The 18737-nt window shown below is 42.6% G+C and overlaps 1 protein-coding gene across 1 annotated transcript in view; it reads left to right on the top strand.

Moving 5' to 3' along the window:
- The window catches only part of PHEX (phosphate regulating endopeptidase X-linked), a 104671-nt gene extending 93565 nt beyond the window's left edge, over positions 1–11106 (top strand). The window contains exons 17-22 of the mRNA XM_054212651.1: positions 63–130; positions 2214–2344; positions 5379–5444; positions 5586–5690; positions 7485–7561; positions 9803–11106. Of these exons, the coding sequence (XP_054068626.1) occupies positions 63–130; positions 2214–2344; positions 5379–5444; positions 5586–5690; positions 7485–7561; positions 9803–9905 (550 nt within the window). The 3' untranslated portion in view covers positions 9906–11106. The remainder of the gene's footprint in view (positions 1–62; positions 131–2213; positions 2345–5378; positions 5445–5585; positions 5691–7484; positions 7562–9802) is intronic.
- The last annotated feature ends 7631 nt before the right edge of the window (positions 11107–18737 follow it).

Genomic DNA, 18737 nt, shown 5'->3' on the forward strand with positions numbered 1-18737 from the left:
TCTGCCCTTTGATGTTCACGAGTGTGAACACTTTTTGAAGAAACTGCTTCTTTGTGTTACAGGTCATTAAGCTACGGTGCCATAGGAGTAATTGTTGGCCACGAGTTTACTCATGGATTTGATAGCAATGGTGAGTATTTGTCCATATGTTGATAACTTTCTTTTCTTAACAGAGTTGACAGATTAGAAAGCTGACTTGTATATGCCTTAGCTTTTTTATTTATTTGGGTTTTTTTGTTTAACTATACTGAATTGTGGGTAAAAAGCTATAAAGTTGTATTTTTTTATTTATTTATGTATAATCTATCTGCCTTGTCTGAACCAGATTTTGTTTGGTAAGGAATACTACAAGTTTGACACTTTCTGTTCATTTTGAATGGAAACTAAAGCAACAACAGTTTCAGAAAATCCTGGTGGGGGGAGTGGAAAGGGCAAAGGGACAAATTCTGATTGATAAAAATGACTTCCAATAAAATTTTCATTTCAGATTTGACTATTTTCAGAAGACAATTATGTACAAATATTAAAATACAATATTGGAACAAAAGTGGAACAGAAAACATATTGCAAAATATCTTAAAAAAAAAAATAAGAGGGAGAGAGAAAGAGGAAATGGTCTGAAAATGTCAAACCAACTGTCCTGAAAAACTGGGTGGAGTGGGGCATTACCACCATCTAACTTTGGCTATCTCAGTAAAGTGCTTTTTAAAATCAGGCTCCCAAGGGGAGGTGGGGTGGGCAGGCAGAGAGAGAGAAACACGAACCTGCTTCTCCAGGGAGCAATTTTGAGTGTCTGACTGACATCCCGCTCTGACTCACTGTCTACAGAAACTTCTTTCCACTGAAAATACAGGGAGTTTAAGGAAAAGCAGGCTTCTAGCTCACTGCCTCACTAAATTAGGTTGCTTATGTTGCATTATTTTGAATACGTTTTAAAAAATAAGATTAAAACCTTCCATCCTGTTGGTACTGCTCCACAACATCTTGCATAACCAAACAGTCCTGAATGGCAAACTGTTTCTTCACAAACTCCCATCTGCCCTCCCATCCCACTTCCATATCATACAGGTTATGGCGTAGCAAGTACATCCACGTATTTGAGTGGATAGTTTGATTTGGTAAACTTGGCTTTGGGTAGACCCTGCTACAGAGGATATTACAGCATGTAAGTAGAGGCTGATTTTTCCATCCTGCCCTCTGACGTAGAGGGTCTGGACTTAGTTTTCAGTGCTGACCCAATGTTCCTAAAAGTCTGGCAGTCAGGTCTTATATAGTCTTTTGCTGGAGAAAGTTAGACACAAAACAAGTTAGAACTTTTTTGCAGAGCAGGCTTAGCTGCCCATGTGGATGCAACTGTGCTCTGTGATTTGATTCTTCATTATGACTGGGGGAAAGAGAGGTAGGGAGCAGCCAGTAGCCATGTTACCAAGTACTGAAGACATTTTCTTTCATGTTTTTATTTCTTTATTTTTTTCCCTGTGTGTTGTCTTGCTCAAGACAACAACTTTCCTAGAGATGTACTTATTTCTATATTTGGAAGGTAAGAGCCTGGACAAGGGGTAGTGATCTGCTCAGGGAACTGAATCTTACCTTCCTCACTGACTGGCTGGAGACATGATGGAGATTAGGTACTCTCTGACAAATGAGACAGAGCAGGGACCTGAGGCTGAATCTTCCACGAGCCATTGCTGTAACCATCGGCCTAAGGAGTGGGATGCATGCGTTCTCTTTGGTTCCATGAATAGGGTTCAAATGTTCAGGTTTTGCCTCGAGGCAAAAAATGGAAACTTCAGAAGTTTCTATGAAACGGATTTTTTTTTTTTCTGGTCAAGCGTATAATTAATTAATAACAAATTAGTTATCATCAAGTTTGCAGAATAAAAGACATATGGGCTGAGGATGAAAAATACAATTATACTTACAAGAAAGCTCATATGCCTTTCACACTATGTAATTATAAAATGTACTATCAAACTCATTAGTCATTACTATTTTTTTCTGAAAATGGAAATTATGACAATAAACAGCATGCCAGCTTTTTACCACTGACTTGAGTGGGGTCAAGATTTTTCTCACTGATCTTATCCATTTTGTACACACACTTGCATGAGTACATTCACCTTTCATTTCTGTGCCGGTGATAGGTTACAAAAGCGGAAAAGCTTAGGTTTTTCTCCTCCAAAACCATTTGTTTTCTTTCTTTCTTTTTTAAGGCCGAAAATATGACAAAAATGGAAATTTAGACCCTTGGTGGACAACTGAATCTGAAGAAAAATTTAAAGAGAAAACAAAATGCATGATCAATCAATACAGCAATTACTACTGGAAGAAAGCTGGCTTACACGTATGTAAAACAAAAGTGATTGAAAGCAGCGGTGCATTAGTTTGGGGAGGGGGGGCAGTTGGAGTTATCTTTTTATAAATTTCAACATATTGGGATATTAAGCTACCAACTTCTTTGCTCACAACAAATCATTTTTTGAAGTGAATAATTGTGATAAAAATTGTCTGTCAGATTTGATTAGTGCAGTCAAATACCACTACCCACACCCTGGTGACGGGGTTAAACCACTTCTCCCCATCACATCGTATTGGAATCTGAGAAAGAGGATAAAGCCACTCAGTAGGGCTGGTCTAATTACTGTGAGCATGTTAAATGTCTTCTGAAGATGAGGTCTGTAATGAAAACTGAGCAGCCACTCTTTTTAAATAGAAGCATATAATAGCATGTTTTATAGATTCCTTTAGCAATTCTGCCTGTTATTTATTACAGCTATAAAATGGATGCATAAACCCTACTTTATTTCACAGTCAACTCTTGTTATTTCTTCCATGTGTGCACACAGACCCAATTTGTATCTCAAATGAAGGGAGTAGGATAGCAGTAGCTCACAGAAAAGTACTGAGAAAGAAAGTGCGAGGAAATGGTTTCTGTTTCATTGTCTAGCAGAGCTGTGGGCTTCCCTGGAAATGTGCACATTATGTAAGTGTCCAAAATAAAGAATAAATAGGATAAATCCCAGACCTTCGGAAACAAATAGCTAAAACTCCAATAATGTTGGCTGGGGCATGATTTTAATCTTAATTTTCAGGCTAAAACACATACCGACCCCCCCCTTCTCAATTCTACCACCTCTGCTTACATTTTAGAATCAGAAATAGTTACATCTTTGTCTTTGTAAGAAGAGAGAGGTCACACTGAATGCTTAGCAATAATTTTAACACTTTCCCCAAGCTGTTTGTATTAGTCTCAGAGATAACATGGCCACATTGTAGTCCAGTCTGAAGTTCAACAACTCCAACTTGAAATACTTCATAGAAGCTAATTTACAAATAAAAATTCTCAGGCTCATTTCTGAGTATCTGTAGGACAGGAACTGTCGATATGAAAGGGCCACTTAAAGAAGGTCATCAAAACCTTCCGCAAGGATGTGACTGAGCCCTTCCCATGCTCCTGCCATTGGCTTGGCCATCCCCTTTACCTTCTACAGTGTCTCTTGAGATGGGGTAGGTCTGAATTTCCCCTCCGGGCTGGTAGCTACAGCCTTTGAAGCCGGTGGATTGGCTTACTAGAGAGATCCTGTTACCCACAGCCTTGTCATCTGTAAGGCTTTTTCCTCCTATTTCTGTAGGATAATCTAAAGCGCTTTTTAGAGGGTAGAAGAAGAATCTTGATATTTTCTGCCGTATTTTATGGCTTCTGTATGAAGAGGTACACATGCAAAGACCTTTTTTTTTACCTGTCATTTGCACCAATATTTGTACATTCTGCAGATTTTTTTACTCCATATGAATATTTCATATGGATCAAGAAACCTATTTACTAATCTTTCTCATTCGGTTTACGATAAAAATGTCTCCAGAAAAGAAGCATAATGAAAGAAAAAGTGGATATAGAAATAGCCTTGGAGTGCAGTAATCACATAAAGTCATCTGATCAAATAAAGGGCTTATCGTGTTCCCTGAGCCCTGTCACGAACTGTCTGCACAGAGTAGTCTCAGATATCTGACCCAGAGCTGCCTGAGATCAGCGGAAAGAGTTCTTCCACTTATTAAAATGACCTCTGGCCCAAGTGCCACTGCTAGGTTACTCTCATTTTATGCTCTAAATCAGTCTACTTCACAAGCCCACTGCAAGAAAAATCTATGAGTAGGTAGGCTAGAAAAAAAGGCAGCTGGTGTGTGTGCGCATGTTTCCTGGTGTCCCAGCACCTTTTCTCCTAAAAGCCTCTCTCACCTCCACCTCCAGCCTCCTGAGTGGAGGCAGGGCTGGCAGGAAAGGGGTGCACTTTCCTCTACTGCTCCCTTTTCTCCTTTGTTACACCCTTAGGTGTAACACTAGACCCAAGGCATCAGGCAAGATGCCTTGGGTCCCGTCTGGGTGCTTGTCTGCACTGAGTGGTGGGGCTGTGCACACCTACCTGGGTGTCCACTAGGTCCTTTTGCCTCTTCTCCACCCTTTTCACCCCTTTTACCATCTGGAAGCTGAACTGGGTCCTGACACCAAGCCGCCTTCTGTTCATCCCTGCAGCACAGGAGAGCCTGTCATCGGAGGATTTGCAGGACAGCATTGACCTTCAGAGCTCTGCTCAAAACTGTGCTCAATTACCTTGCTCATTCGAGGCATAGCAGAGAGTAAAACTGCTTAGTTACAGATACAGTCTGGTAACACTAAGACCCTAGTAGGCTGGGTGATCAGAGATAACGCTGCACTTGCAGAAATGAGGATTTCTTCATAATGATATTGCACTTTGTGATACCAGGAGACTGGCTTTTTCAGAAAGTTTAGGTAGCGCTGCTTCTCGCAAATGATTCCTGTTGCTCTTGCTCTTGGAATCAATACTGGGGAGAAGCAACATGAATCTCCTTCACAGATATTTTTAGAGCACTGAATATACTATCAATTTCAATTCTGTCTCTGACATTGTTTTTTAATTACGCTGTTTTATGTTATGACTTAAAAGTTATTTTAGCATCCCGGGAGTATATAAAGAGTTATGTAGAGAAACAACTATAACCTCTTAGATAAAATTTTAAGAAAGGGGCTACTGGATCTCACATGTAACCAGAGCAAAAAAGCCTTCAGGGGAAAATTTGTGATGCTCAGATTAAAGATCAGAGACTGGATTCTTGCACGCATTTTATCTACTACATCTTATGCTACAGAGAGCTAGGACCAGAGCCAGGATAACTCATCACAGAGAGTTGTTTACTGACAGTTTTCACATTGAAACCCACTTTTCCTAGCCAGAGAGATGGCGGTTGAAAATGGCTGAGATCGTTCTCGCCTTGTTTTATCTTTCCCCTTGTTTCTTGAAGTTGATCAAGAAGGAAGTTCAGAAATGAGTCAAATGACTGACACTCTTTCATTCTGCCAGGTGAAAGGCAAGAGGACTTTGGCAGAAAACATTGCTGATAATGGAGGTTTGCGAGAGGCTTTCAGGGTAAGTAGGTGAAAAATACCTGAAACATAGTATTATTTGGCGGGGGGGGGGTGGGGGGGTGGGGGTGGGGGGGGAAGAAAAGAAAAAGCTGTGGTTAGGCTCCAAGTCGCTGAAAGGCACTCAGTATCTCTTTCTTATCAGGCATACAGGAGATGGATTACAGAAAAGAGGGGAGGAGAAGAGGAGCCTTTACTGCCAGGCCTTGAGTTCACGCACAACCAGCTTTTCTTTCTGAGTTATGCCCATGTGAGTAGTACAAATGCGTTTCGAGTCCCCATCTATTAACCTGTACAGTGCAGAAATGAGACTGCTTTGTTTCAACAGCTACACTACCCAAACCCAGACTTTTAAGGGTATAAGCAGAGACTTCTTCTCCCACGACTATTATTTCTTTTCTCTTTCTCTCTTTGTCAACATCTATCTAGCCATGGTGCCAGAACAGAATTATTCTTGGTTTTGCACAGTGTTGTCATGGCAGCTTTCTTTCCTCTTGCTGCTTCCCTCCACTGCAAGGTTTTTATTGCACGTATTGACTCCTTAACATCTTTCCATTTTAGCTTCCCAGTTTTCTGGTGATTGTTACATGCAGCAGTTTCTGACTGCTTCCACCACAGACTCCTGTTGCAAATGTACCACCGCCATTCCTTACTGAGCATGTTGTTCAGAGGAACTAAGCAGCAGTGAAGAAAATCTTAAGTTTATTTTTTCCAATCTTTGTTTGTGTACACTAGATATGCTGTAGTAAAACTTTTTAGGGGATGTGAGTTTTTCAGAAAAATGTGTAGAACAAGGGAGAGAGTCAGAAATTAGTTATTTGATTAAGAGAGTTGGGGCAAACTCCCTATATGAGTAAATGTTGAGCTATAAAGCTCTGCCCACCAGCTGAAAGAGTAAGTCATCCAAAACTGAAGAAATAGGACCCAATGCAACCACTGTTGGCATTTAACCAAACCTGACTGAAAATCACTTCTTTGCCAAGAGTCAGTGTAGCAGTATATGAGTCTGTGGCTACTGGAGTTTGACAATATTGACCAATGGGAAGACTTCACTTTGGTTGTTTATGCTGAGTTGGGTTTCACACTGTGTCAGTTTTTCCTCAGGAAAACCTTGAAGCCATAGGGAAGGTCTGGGGGTCTTACAGGACCGCTGCAGGAATTGTACGTCCAGTGGACCCTCGGAAGGCAGGCACATGCACAGTAAAAACAGTGTATGCCAGGTACCCTTGAGCTCAGCCTGTTCCCACAGAGCTCAAGGCACTCAACAGACTCATTCAAACTGACAGGGCTGTCTTCAGACAAAACTGCTCTGAAGTCCACACATCCTATGGGCAGTCTGGCATAAAGGATCTTCTCGATAGGAAATATTCAACACAGGGGCTCAGGTAAGGCAGGGGCTGCTTAAATAAGATTTTTTTCATGCAATGGATAAAGGATAAGAGGGATTATTCAGTTGTGCAAATATTCTCCCTACCTTGTTTTGTGGTCAGTTACGATTGGGTCAAGTATCATATTAGGAACAGTGAACTGCGGACTACTGATGGAAACTTGAAAAAAGTGTAATTTCAAAAGAAACTGACATTGCAACATGGAATAAATGTGTCAGGTAATATAGCTGCAATTCTAGATATAAGCATCATTACATATACCTTTTATACACATTAAATAGCTTTGAGATCAAGAAGTGTGCTTGGTAATTATTAAGGCATCAGATGCTGTCCCACAAGCAGAAAAGCAAGCTAACATTACAGAGAACCTCAAAAACAGAACTAGTAAAGTGACTATGATTAGATGATGGGAATGAGTGGGTGGAGAATAACAGTGGGAGGAGACTGGAGCCATTAAGGGATTTGAAAAACAAGAGAATATACCAACAGAAAACTGCAAGTTAGCAAAGGTGAAACAAAATAGGAGTCTGTGGTGTCTTTCCATTTTGTGCGTTCCGTAAGTCATAGGCGTCTTAAGAACAGTGACATTACATTCTACTTTACTTCCAAAGTCATCCCTGATAATATGTCTATTTCTGCTTTTTATCTTTTATTAGGTAAGATGCAACTCCTTTAGACCAGAATCTGCAAGAGAGCAAATATATATGGGAGCTCACAGCCCTCCTCACTTCAGGTAGTGCAAATAATGTATTTACTCAGCATGCATACAGAATCAACCACTGCGGCACAAAAGTGCAGAAATTTAGCGTGTTAAGAGGGGTTTAAGAGCAAACACAAAATTGGACTGTGCTCTTGGCTTAGATTGAAGTTGAACTGGTTCTATTAGCTTATCTTTCACTATTACAAATGCTTTCCTGTAAAAATGAGGGGCTTGCATCTACCTTCAAAAGCAGTTGAACCAGAACACACTCTGATCCCGGTAATATTCTATCATCATGGCCTGAGTATCTAAAATGTCTCATCTATCACTTTTTTTTCTATGCAATTCTACTTTAGAAAGCAATGAATATTAGGAGGGTCCTTGATTTAATGTGCCTGAGTTCACTAAAAGCTTTAAAGTGAGTACTTTGAATTATATTGATAATGTGGGGCAAAACATGCCCTGTAAGTTCAGTTCAAGATTGAACTCTTCAGTTGCCCTTCAAGAGACACTTTGCTTGAAGGGCCAGCGGTAGTCCAGCGGTAATGGCATGTCTTTGTCCTCGCTCAAAAGGCTTCCCACAGGCTCTCCTAACCTCAGACACCTCTGAACCTCAAGAAGGAAAGTCTGGAAAAGGCGGAAGGTTTAAAGACTTCATAGGAATTAGGAAGACAGAGTTTATTTCTCTGTATCTCCTCAGAGTTTGTGTGACCAAGAACAAGTTTTTTGTGTTGGGATTCATGTCGGTTGTATTTACTTAACTAAGAGTTGTGTGTTTGTCCTCGGTCAAGTGCTACATTACCTGCCATGTGGCAATATCAAACCAGGAGTAGAAAAGTCACATGCACAGGCACATAAAGGTCTTTTGCTGGCTAGATTCTGGTTTTATTTATTTTTAAGTGGCAGATTTTCAGTATTCGCTATTTAGTCTTTGCTGATTTTTGAATGCTGGTTTCAGAGTGAAATCCCTAGCATGGCAGACAGAACTCCCACCAACTTCAGCAGCGGTTCTGCGTGACCAGCTTTTGCTGTTCCAGTCCCTGCATATGTATTTGCAATATTTTTGCAGTAAAGCTGTATATCTTATTGAAGCCCTAACATCATTTTGTAATTCTCCCTACAAAACTGACCTTTAGACATTTTTGCGCCAGCTGACTGCAAATTTTCTTACCCTCAGAAAGTATAATCAATGTAATAAGAATATTTTCTGCCATGCGGAGCTACGCTGAGAAGCTTATTGCCTGCAATGGAGAAAAATGCCTTCCCGCTGCATAACAAAGAGGGTAGAAAGACACACAATTAATATCTCAGTAGATACTTTTCTGCTTTTAACTCAGGATACTGTTTACTTTAATACCATTGCAAATTTCAGGTTAGTACATTCCAAGAGGCTTAAAAGCATAGGAAAAATCAGCAAACAATGCAATCCCAATCTAGAAATGGCAAAATAATAATTTCTGAAAACATTAAATAGTACAGACACGAAAGCAGGAGCCAAGGATGACTGCATACAAAGAGCGCGCTCTTCCCCTGTGCCTGGAGGTGCCAGTCTGGGGCGCAGAGACATTGTCTAGCTTGTGCGAGGCAGGGATGCGCGGCTCTTTCAGTGTCGCACCGTCTGTGGTGGAAGCAAGAGAGCTTGGGAGCCGGTCAGGGCAGAAGCCTCAGAAAATGGATTTCCAAAATATCAGAGGAGTTGCGATGCTCGAGGGTGTAAGGCGGAGCTGGCTGAAGAGCGGCTCTGCGTGACTGCCCCCCCCCCTCAGCTCCTGCTCCCAGGAGCAGGCTTGTGTGTGCACGTGGCTGGGCAGAGGGTGTTGTTACGAGAACCTGGCTGGCAAGAGGCAAATCAAATCACTTCCAGCACAACCCTGTGCCTACACGCTCCTGCCTGCTGGACCGCAGCCGTTTGGCAGCTGCCAGAAGAAGGGCTCCACCATGGAAGGCTACCGCTGATCTCCCACCCGTGCTGCTAAGGGTGGGATTACAAAATGGTTCTGAACGACATAGTATCCACAAAATGCAATTGGTTTGGATCGAGTTTCTAGCAAAGTAAGATTCTTCTCAAAGCACCAAATGAAACAATATTGTCTTCACGTTAACTTTAAATGGGAGTGCTTCTCCTGAAAATTTTGGTTTTATTTGTGGAAAAAATGACATGGGAAGCCTGAAAACTCAACCTGAGGTGAACAGACTGAAACACTTACAGGCCTGTAGTGTTGAACAGAAGACAATCTGCACGTCAACCACTTTTCTTTTCTCTTCTCTTTGCAGAGTTATCGGTGCCATGAGCAACTTTGAAGAGTTCCATAAAGCTTTCAATTGCCCAACAAACACGACGATGAACCGAGGGGCAGAATCCTGCCGGCTGTGGTAGACATCCCTTCCAAGGTCTTCTGTCAAGAGGGGTCTGCAATGTGAACTGCTGCGCCTGAGCTCAAGCCCTCTGCTAGACTTTCAGAATAATGTTCTGCGATCTGGAGAGGTGTTAACTTCAAATGCATCTTCCTTATCCATGCTGATAGCCTGCACGGATCTAATCACTTTCTATCCAGAACCTAGAAACGTTTAAAATAGGAGCGGAGGATGGGTTTTCTTTAATAATAATAAAAAGGAACTCTTTTTACCCATAAAGCTACTCTCGTTCATCTGCAGTTGCATCGCTGTTGATGGATAACTGCCATTATCAATTCTAATTCCTGATTTATAGTTGAGCACGAGGTAAATGCTAAAATCCAGTTTTAATCTATTGCTCTGCAGGGGTTCTATGCAGAATGTTCCCCCACAAAATTTATTCTTTCTGGATGAAGAAATTCATGAGACCTGCTATAAAGCCAGCTCTGATCTGCTGTGTGATACAGCATTTTCATAACTTAAACTGCCACTGCCCAGCATGCCATAAATGATGTTGCATGATGTAAAGACACAAGACTTTATATAAATTCGGTTTAATATGTCAGATTAGTGCCTCAGGTTTTGGAGCAGTTTCAAGCTGAGAAAGCACCTCCTGGTTTCCATCTGCTAAGACTAAACAGAAAGGAAACTTTTCAGATCTTGGCCTTTTCTAATTTTAGAACAGCTTATGATAAAAATCAATGCATGGTGAAAATCAGAGGCTTGCAGAGGGAATTCCCAGCACCATGATACTCAGATCTGTTACAGTGTAGGCAGTTTTTTTTTTCCCAAGGGGTGATTTTTACCTTGTGCTGAAGGTAGCTTCACCTACATTTATTTCTAAGCCTGAAATACTATACCAGTTTGAGTTTAGGGATGTGTCTGGGTCTTACAGAGGAATGTACATAGTGTGCGTGTTTGTCCTCATGTTCTGGACAAAACATGGTGACTTGTGATTTTAAGGAAAGAAGAATATGTGACTGAAAAATAGAGTATCAGCAGCATTTGACTTGTCTGGATAAACATAGCAATTCAGGAGTAGAGGACTTTTAAATACAGTATACACGCAGGCCACTTGAGCTTTTAATTTGTTTTGATTTCTAAATATATTCATAAAAAAATATATATTTTATTGCAGCAGAAGAACCTTAACACATAACTATTATTAAGGTGGGAACAGGGACAAAAAACCAGCCCTTTCTTCCTCATCAGAAAGATACATATTTAACTGGTATTTATTTATACCTTGTGCATTAATTCATTTTTACATAGTGGAGTTTTTTCAAATGGAGAGAGAGCTTCTTTAGACTGATATAATTACTGCTAATCTATATATGTCTCTGTGTGTATATACTTTTTTAATATATATATATACAAAATATATAAATTCTTATATTTGCTTAAATTTTATTTTATCAATATAGAAATGTTATTTTTACAAGGATTGGTCAAATATTTTCCTACAGTCAAGTTAGAGGAAGGTTCAATTGAAGCTAAGTTTTTTTTTGCAAACAGGGTTAGTTTCCAATGTTTCTTTATAAAGAAGGGGAACATCATGGAAACATAATTTATGGAGGGAGACAGGCCCTCAACCTACGTTCCAGTGAGAAGGAAGACAAGACTTCTGAACTCAAGGCCCTGTTGCCACTTCTTAGAAATAAAATATTGTGTTTGGGGACCAGGACTTTCTTTTTTTCAATTTTTCCCTGAAAAAGTCAAAGTTTTCCTAAGAGGAAAAGCACTTTTGCTTCCTTCAAGCCAGCTCTTGATGTTGGCTGCTTTGGATCAACAGCACAAAGTTCAGGGGTGACACCCTGGCCCCATTAAAGGTAGTACCAATACGGTCGTTGTCCTCAGAAAAGTCAGGACAACAACTCAAACACTTATCTAAACTTTCTAAATTACTGGACTATGCAAAGCCGGTTTCACAACAGTCAGCTCTGAGATTTCTAATTTTATCTCTCAGGTCAGAGATGCATTTGCAAGAGCTCCTCTCTCATGGCTATTTTCCAGTGGGACAGATTCTGTCACTTTGTGGTTTATGGGGTTGTTCCTCTGTACTGGATAGTGATTTCTTCTGCAACGCCTTATGTTCACTGCCTTAAATGTCACTTTTGCTGCTCCTTGCTGGGGTCAAGTCTTTTGTGTTTAATACCAAGGATTCTTTGAACTGTGGTATGTATATTCCCAGCAGCACAGGAACCACGGCAAAACTGTCTCATCCTTGCTAGGGCATCTCCTGCCAGCAGGCAAGGGGCCAGGTCCTGGGCTGGGGGGATAGAGGCGAGCTGGAGGGTTTGGGGGCAAGGCACCAGGAGGGGAGGAAGAGAAGGCATGACCAGATTTTGTACCCTGATTTAGCAGCTGGGAGGGGGCTTACACACTGCCAGGAAAAACAGAACTCCTCGCTGATGACCAGCACATTCATTGTTGGTATCCCAGTTTGGGGAATCCTTGCTATAGACTCAGGTTTTCAGCGCCTTGGCCTTAGGTCTTGCATATGCCCGTGCGAGGATCCCTTCCTGCCTCACCTGCCCGCTTTTTACCTCAAACCAAGCAGACGATGATGCAACTTCCAGTTCACTTTGGAGTCAGCTATTTAGGTACCAGTTGGAAAGCAAAGCAGAAGGTAATTAAACTCATTCTTAAAAACTCAGTCACCAAAGACAGCTAAAGCATAGTGGTGCTCTGTGAGGGCTCTTCCCATTGCCTCTGTTTTACCAGACCCCCTGGCCCTGCTTCGCTTTCACACTGTGCCTCCTGGGTCTGAGCGGGCAATGCCTTCCTGTGTTGCTGTCAGGCTCACTTATTACATCTATGCAAACAGATGCTTCATGATATATATTCTTCTCCCAGGGCTTTTAAACTGTTTTTTTTTTATTTTGTTTTGTTTTTCTTTTTTTTAAATTGCCAGTAATATTGTGAAATGTTTTTTTTCTGTTGACTCAGTAATCATCTTCTCTTCCAGTGATCAGGAGGGGAAGGATCACTTATGAATGAAACATTTTTACCTGTGTAAATTTGAAGAGATATTTTTCTACTGTGTAGACATAAAGAAACAGCCTCTACTCCTGTCCCATGTTCTCTTCTTTAAGTCCTGAAAAAAATGTAAATCTTTTCACCGCTCCTCTTTTCACCTCTCCTCTTTTCACTTCTTTTTCTGGTTCAACCCTGAAAACACTAAAACGCCACCTTATACACTGTGAGTATTTCTGCTTACCACATTGTGAAAGGGTTAGCTTTACAGATAAGTAGCTCTCTGAAAAGGCAGCTGTGCTATTCACCTCTGTAAACTTCTTAGGTACCTAAATGATGTCCAAGCTCAGTCTGGATGCTGGAGAACCAAAAAACCCAGTTGGATTATAAAGCTCTGTCTTGTGCCTTGTGCAGGGGAACTTCAGCATTCTTTAGGGAGGAATGCTATCATGACACTAAATGTTTGAATTATTTATAAAATAATCAGGTGGTTTTATGCATAACTTCTCATTGAGTATTACTCAACATATTACAGGCTTAGAAGTATATCTCACAGCCATGTTTTATATATATATATATATTTATCTGTCTCCAAAGAAATATTAAAAGCCTGACAACTCAAGAGCCAGAAGTATAGTGAGTTAAAAGGTCTTTTGTGTTTATGTCTTTTTAATCCGGATTTTTATTTTGCTAGTCAGTGTATTGTGCTTTTAATTTTTTTCTTCTTACGTAATACGTTAATTGACTGTTTTAAAGACAATTGTGTTATCCAATAAAAGCCAAAGTAATGAAGAATTTTCTTGTGCTTGCAGTACAGCAAAAGCTGCTTGGCCTGTCGCTGTTCGACTCTACAGTGTTACTTCTACAATATGTAGTCTTTATAAAATGTAATAAAGTGCATAATGACATGGCCCCAGGTTCTCAAGGCTACTGTTACTGCTTGAAAGGCTAAAAAGGACCTCCTCTCTCTTAGAGTTGTCTAGCCACCTTCAGCCAGAGTTTATTAAGCTCCACTTGCTCCCAGTAATCTGCTGGAGGCAATTAAAATGAGCAGAGGGTGAGCTACTGTGGATAAGGGCTGGATGCTGCAGAAATTGCAGCAGGGCAGGAGGAGAGTTGGCAGAGCTGCCCCAAGCAGAATCCGCCAGAGCATAAGAAGGGGTGGGAGAAGATCCTCCTGCCTGTCAGCCTGTCTTCTCCTCTTACCCCCGTCTGTTCCACCCTTTGTAGCCTCACCTGCTTTTCAATTGCTTTTAAGCATTTTCCAGAATTGTTTTTAATAGGATAACCCTAGCGCTGTGCCTGAGTTTGAACTGCAACTCAGTGACGTCTCTTCCCAGCCAGCACAAAGGAGTAGTTTCGTTGCCTTCCCAGGCTGTGGTGTGACTGCAGGGAGCTTAGCTTGCTGCAGTTCCTCACCGCACACTTCACGAGCCTGACCGAGAATCACAGAATGGTAGGGGTTGGAAGGGACCTCTGGAGATCATCTAGTCCAACCCCCTGCCAGAGCAGGGTCACCTACAGCAGGTTGCACAGGAATGCGTCCAGGTGGGTTTTGAATCTCTCCAGAGACAGACTCCACCACCTCTCTGGGCAGCCTGTGCCAGTGCTCTGCCACCCTCAAAGGAAAGAAGTTCCTCCTCATGTTCAGAAGGAATTTCCTGTGTTCCAGTTTGTGCCCCCTTGCCCCGAAACCAAGCATTTATTCAAGTGACGTTCAGGCACAGGGACCATGCTGAGGCCTTATACATTACCAACTTGGCTCTTCTGGGCTAGGTGCCCTATTTCTTGGGCTCTGACCCATTTCCTGACACTGCTTGAGTTCCCATAAGCAGTGGTGCTGGCCAAGCTCAAGGAAGCACAAACCCTGTGAGCAGTGAGGAGCAATTGTACCTGGTGGGGACGATGGCTGAAGCTGGCCTTGCCGCATCTTTTGAATGACGCCCTGTGGAGACACAACCTCTCAAAGCCCATAGCTTTGTGCAGGGAGCTCTCCACACAGCTCTTGGGTTTGGGAGGGTGGCAGGGAGATTTTGTCTTTGAAAGCCTGCAAACTGAAAGTTCTGACAACCACTTTACAGCGCAGCATTACAAACATTCCTACAGGCAAAAGAAAAGATTTTCGTGGATGAAGATGAATGAACAAAGCCAAGGTTGGGGTTGGAGCATGAAACCAGCCTCAGCACAAGGAAAATGTTTTGCTTAACTCTCATGGGGTTTGCTGAACTTGCCTGCATCTTGGAAAGATGCTTTAACAATGGCTATAGATTGCCCTGAGGAATTCATGGTTTATCTGCTGCAGCAAGAGCCTGCTTCACTAATCAGACAATTTGATCCCATTTAAAATTTAATATATATTAAAAAAAGAAAGGAAATTAAAGATTCCTGAGGGATTCTCCAACACAGCATTATGTTTTATTAAATATAACATCAAAGTTGGAAGTTACTGAGAATCAAGATAATGCGTTACACTAATTTGTCATCAAAGAAAGAGATATAATGATATAATTTTAATCATCCATAAGCACCATAGCTGAAACAGCTTTACATACGAGATTAGACACATACACAGATGCAGAAATTAACTGCGGATGTGAACTTAGATGCAGATTTTTGAAAATGTCTCTAAAATTGTATCACATCCGTATCTACTGTTCAAACTGGTGAAAAAGTGACCTGTTTAACAAAGCTTGGGAAAAGGCTTCAAAGGGGATTTTAAAACTTTTTCTACCACAAAATTTATTTAACATACCAGTGCTGCTGTGAGCAATAACAGTGCTGGTTGTTTTGTATGGATGATACATGCTCCCCTTCTGAAATATGAGTAGCAGAGATTTCAGTACAGGAATCTGACAAAATATGATGTCTCATCCTCTTACTTCAACACTAGGAAAGTATTTGGGTAAAACTCACAAAAAAAAAAATCTTCTGAAATAGAGCAATTACAGAAAAATGCATATATGAATACATGCCACGGTGTGCAATTAGAAAAAAACACTCTTTTAGAAGATGCAGTTGCCCAGCTGGGCCAGGAGAATGGTTCACAAACTTGCCCCATCATTTCTGCTGGGAGAAAAACCTGAGGGCAGGAGACCTGTCTGCCCTTTGGGAAGCACGTGGGTGTTACAGCTCAGTCCTTGGCACGGGTCCCAGCACCGCGCCTGCTCAATGCTCACCCCATCGGCCAGTGGGCTGGAGGCGCTACCTACCCCCAAAAGGCTGAGTCTGCAATTCTGCCATGGACTCCTAGTTTTATGCATCCCTTTTTCCTTTCCCCCCAGCACATTTAACGGGCATACACATCAACCAATCTCCATATCATGGCATTTTAAAGCAAAAAAATGGTGCCTTTATAGGTCCATGCTGCAAAACAATGCAGTGCCACTGCATCCTAAAAACACTGCCATGTTTTGTGGAATAGGACTGCTCTTCACCAGATACTTTCGTGTCATTCCACTAGAACGGGGCTTCAGTGGTTTGCGCTGGAGAGAAGAGAGCAACATAGTGAGTGACCTCTGAATAGGACAATAAAGAGAAATTAGAAACATTTTTCTTTAGTATTGTAAATCATTAATACATTTTAGAAAGCATTAGAATAAGTACTGCTATAAAAGATAATATATATATATGGGCATTGCACAGGAAGTCTGTTAAGTCTGTGCTATGTAAGTGTATATAAAAATGTCAGAAATATGAATTATTTTTAAATAAATAGAGTCTCAGGGTAAAACTCTGACCTCGCTGACTTCATTGGGTGATTAACATCTGTGGGGCCAGACTTTTACTCCGTCTGGATAACTGCACATAAACTTCACTGGTTTAAAACTATCTGGGACACACATTTTCTACTATGCAGAAAAAAATATTCTAGCCTTTGGGATTTTTCAGAAGCTGTCCTGTCATTTCCATAGGACGCACTCTGTTTACTCTTATCTAGCTGGTATTGCATTTTCCTCTTTTTAAACAATTTATGAGTTACTTTATCACTGTTTCAGAATTGCAAAGTAGTTTTTTCAACCTGACTTTCCCAGATAAGGCTCTATTAACCATTAAAGTAAACACCGTCGCTCCTAACGAACTAAGTGTAGGCTTATTTATGCCACTGAGGTGGTTTTGTCTCCATGAAGGGACAGAAAAGTTCCGTGTTACCAGAGTGGCAGGGAAACCCGGAGGTGTCCATGGCAGGGACAGTGCCACCCGGGCACAGGATGGCCGGGGAGGAGGAGTGTGGTCCTCTGCGGGCAGGAAAAGCCACTCTGTGAGAAGGCAGTGAGCGCTCGCCCTGAACAGCTTTGCTCTACAGCCAAGACATTTAAACGGTTCTGCCTAGCAAAACAAAGACATCTACTGTCCTGACCAAGAAATTGAAGTAAATTTCTTGTTTAAATCAAATAGGCAGGAAAACTCGAGCCTTGATACTGACTGAGGGCACCTGTGTCGTGCTTGTGCAGGCTCCAGCAAGGCTACACCCACGGGCATCTGCAGAACCGCCTCTGCCTGCCTGTGGGTCTTTCCCTTCATCTTGAGATGGTGCAAGGGGATGGATGGGCTGAGCAAAGAACCAAAGGCCCCACTGCGGGGAGAGCAGCACCAAAGGAGCACTCAGCAAGAAACAGGGCACCCCCCTGTGCTGCCTGGACAAGGAGTCACCAGATGCTCCAGCACCAGCAGAGGGTGCAGGGCACCTCCTTGCAGAGTCAAGGTAAACCTCCTGCTTCCCCAGGGAAGCCTGCCTGCAAAAAACCAAATGAAATAGAGAGGGAGAAGGGGCTGGGGACAGAGGCATCTCTCTTAGCAGCTGGGCACGCCTTGGTTCACACTAGCACTGGCGCAGGGACTGGCGCGCCACCTAACCAGCTGCCAGGGTTCATGCATTTCTCCTCCCTTCCCTCCAGGTCAGCCAGGTGCCAGATTCCTGCTGGACCGTTGCCACCATCAGTTCGCCTCCAGCAGTGGCAGCCACCCCATTGGAGCTGGGCCCTGCCAACTGGGAGCGCAGCGTGCACACATGTAATGTGCATACATGCAGCATGCATATGTGCAGTGCACGTATGTGCAGTGTGCCTATGTGCTTTGCATGTGTGCATGTGCAGTGTGTGAGTGCAGTGCACGTATGTGCGTCGCACATATGCACGTGTGTGTACATGCGGTGCACGTGTGCAGTGCATGTATGCATGTTGCCTGTGTGCATGTGTGCATGCATGTAGTGCACATGGGCACGTGCAGTGCGTGTATGTGCGTTGCATGTGTGCAGTGTGCGTACATGCAGTATGTGCATGTGGTGTGCATGTATACGTTGCATGTGTGCAGTGTGTGTGCACGCAGTGTGCATGTGTGTATACCTGCAGTGCACATGGGCATGTGCAGTGCGCATCTGCAGTGTGCATACGTGCATTGTGTGCATGTCTGCAGTGTGCATACGTGCAGTGCACACGTGCATGTGTGTGTATGTGTATTGTACATGTGCATGTGTGCATACATGCAGTGCGCATGTGCAGGGTGCGTACGTGCCTTGCATGTGTGCATACACGCAGTGTGCACGGGCACGTGCAGTGCGCTCTGCCTCCAGCCTGCCCACCGGCTTCTCCTCGTCCCCTCTCCCTCCTGGAGCTGGGCACTACAAGGCCGAGCAGGGGCTGAAGGAAGCAGCGTGGCCCCTTCCCAAGCCACCCCAGCCCCGCTAAGCCACTGGTAGGCACAGATTGCTGTGGCAGTGCATCGCAGCGCTGCCTGGTCCCAGCCTGAAACAGTGGGAAGGGTCAGGTCATCTTAGAGACAATATAGGACCATCTCTCCTCCTAGCCTGGGCTGAATTAAGATGTCATGGTCTGACTTCAGC

Source organism: Rissa tridactyla, chromosome 1, assembly GCF_028500815.1.
Source record: "Rissa tridactyla isolate bRisTri1 chromosome 1, bRisTri1.patW.cur.20221130, whole genome shotgun sequence".
In the NCBI taxonomy this organism is placed as follows: Eukaryota; Metazoa; Chordata; class Aves; order Charadriiformes; family Laridae; genus Rissa; species Rissa tridactyla.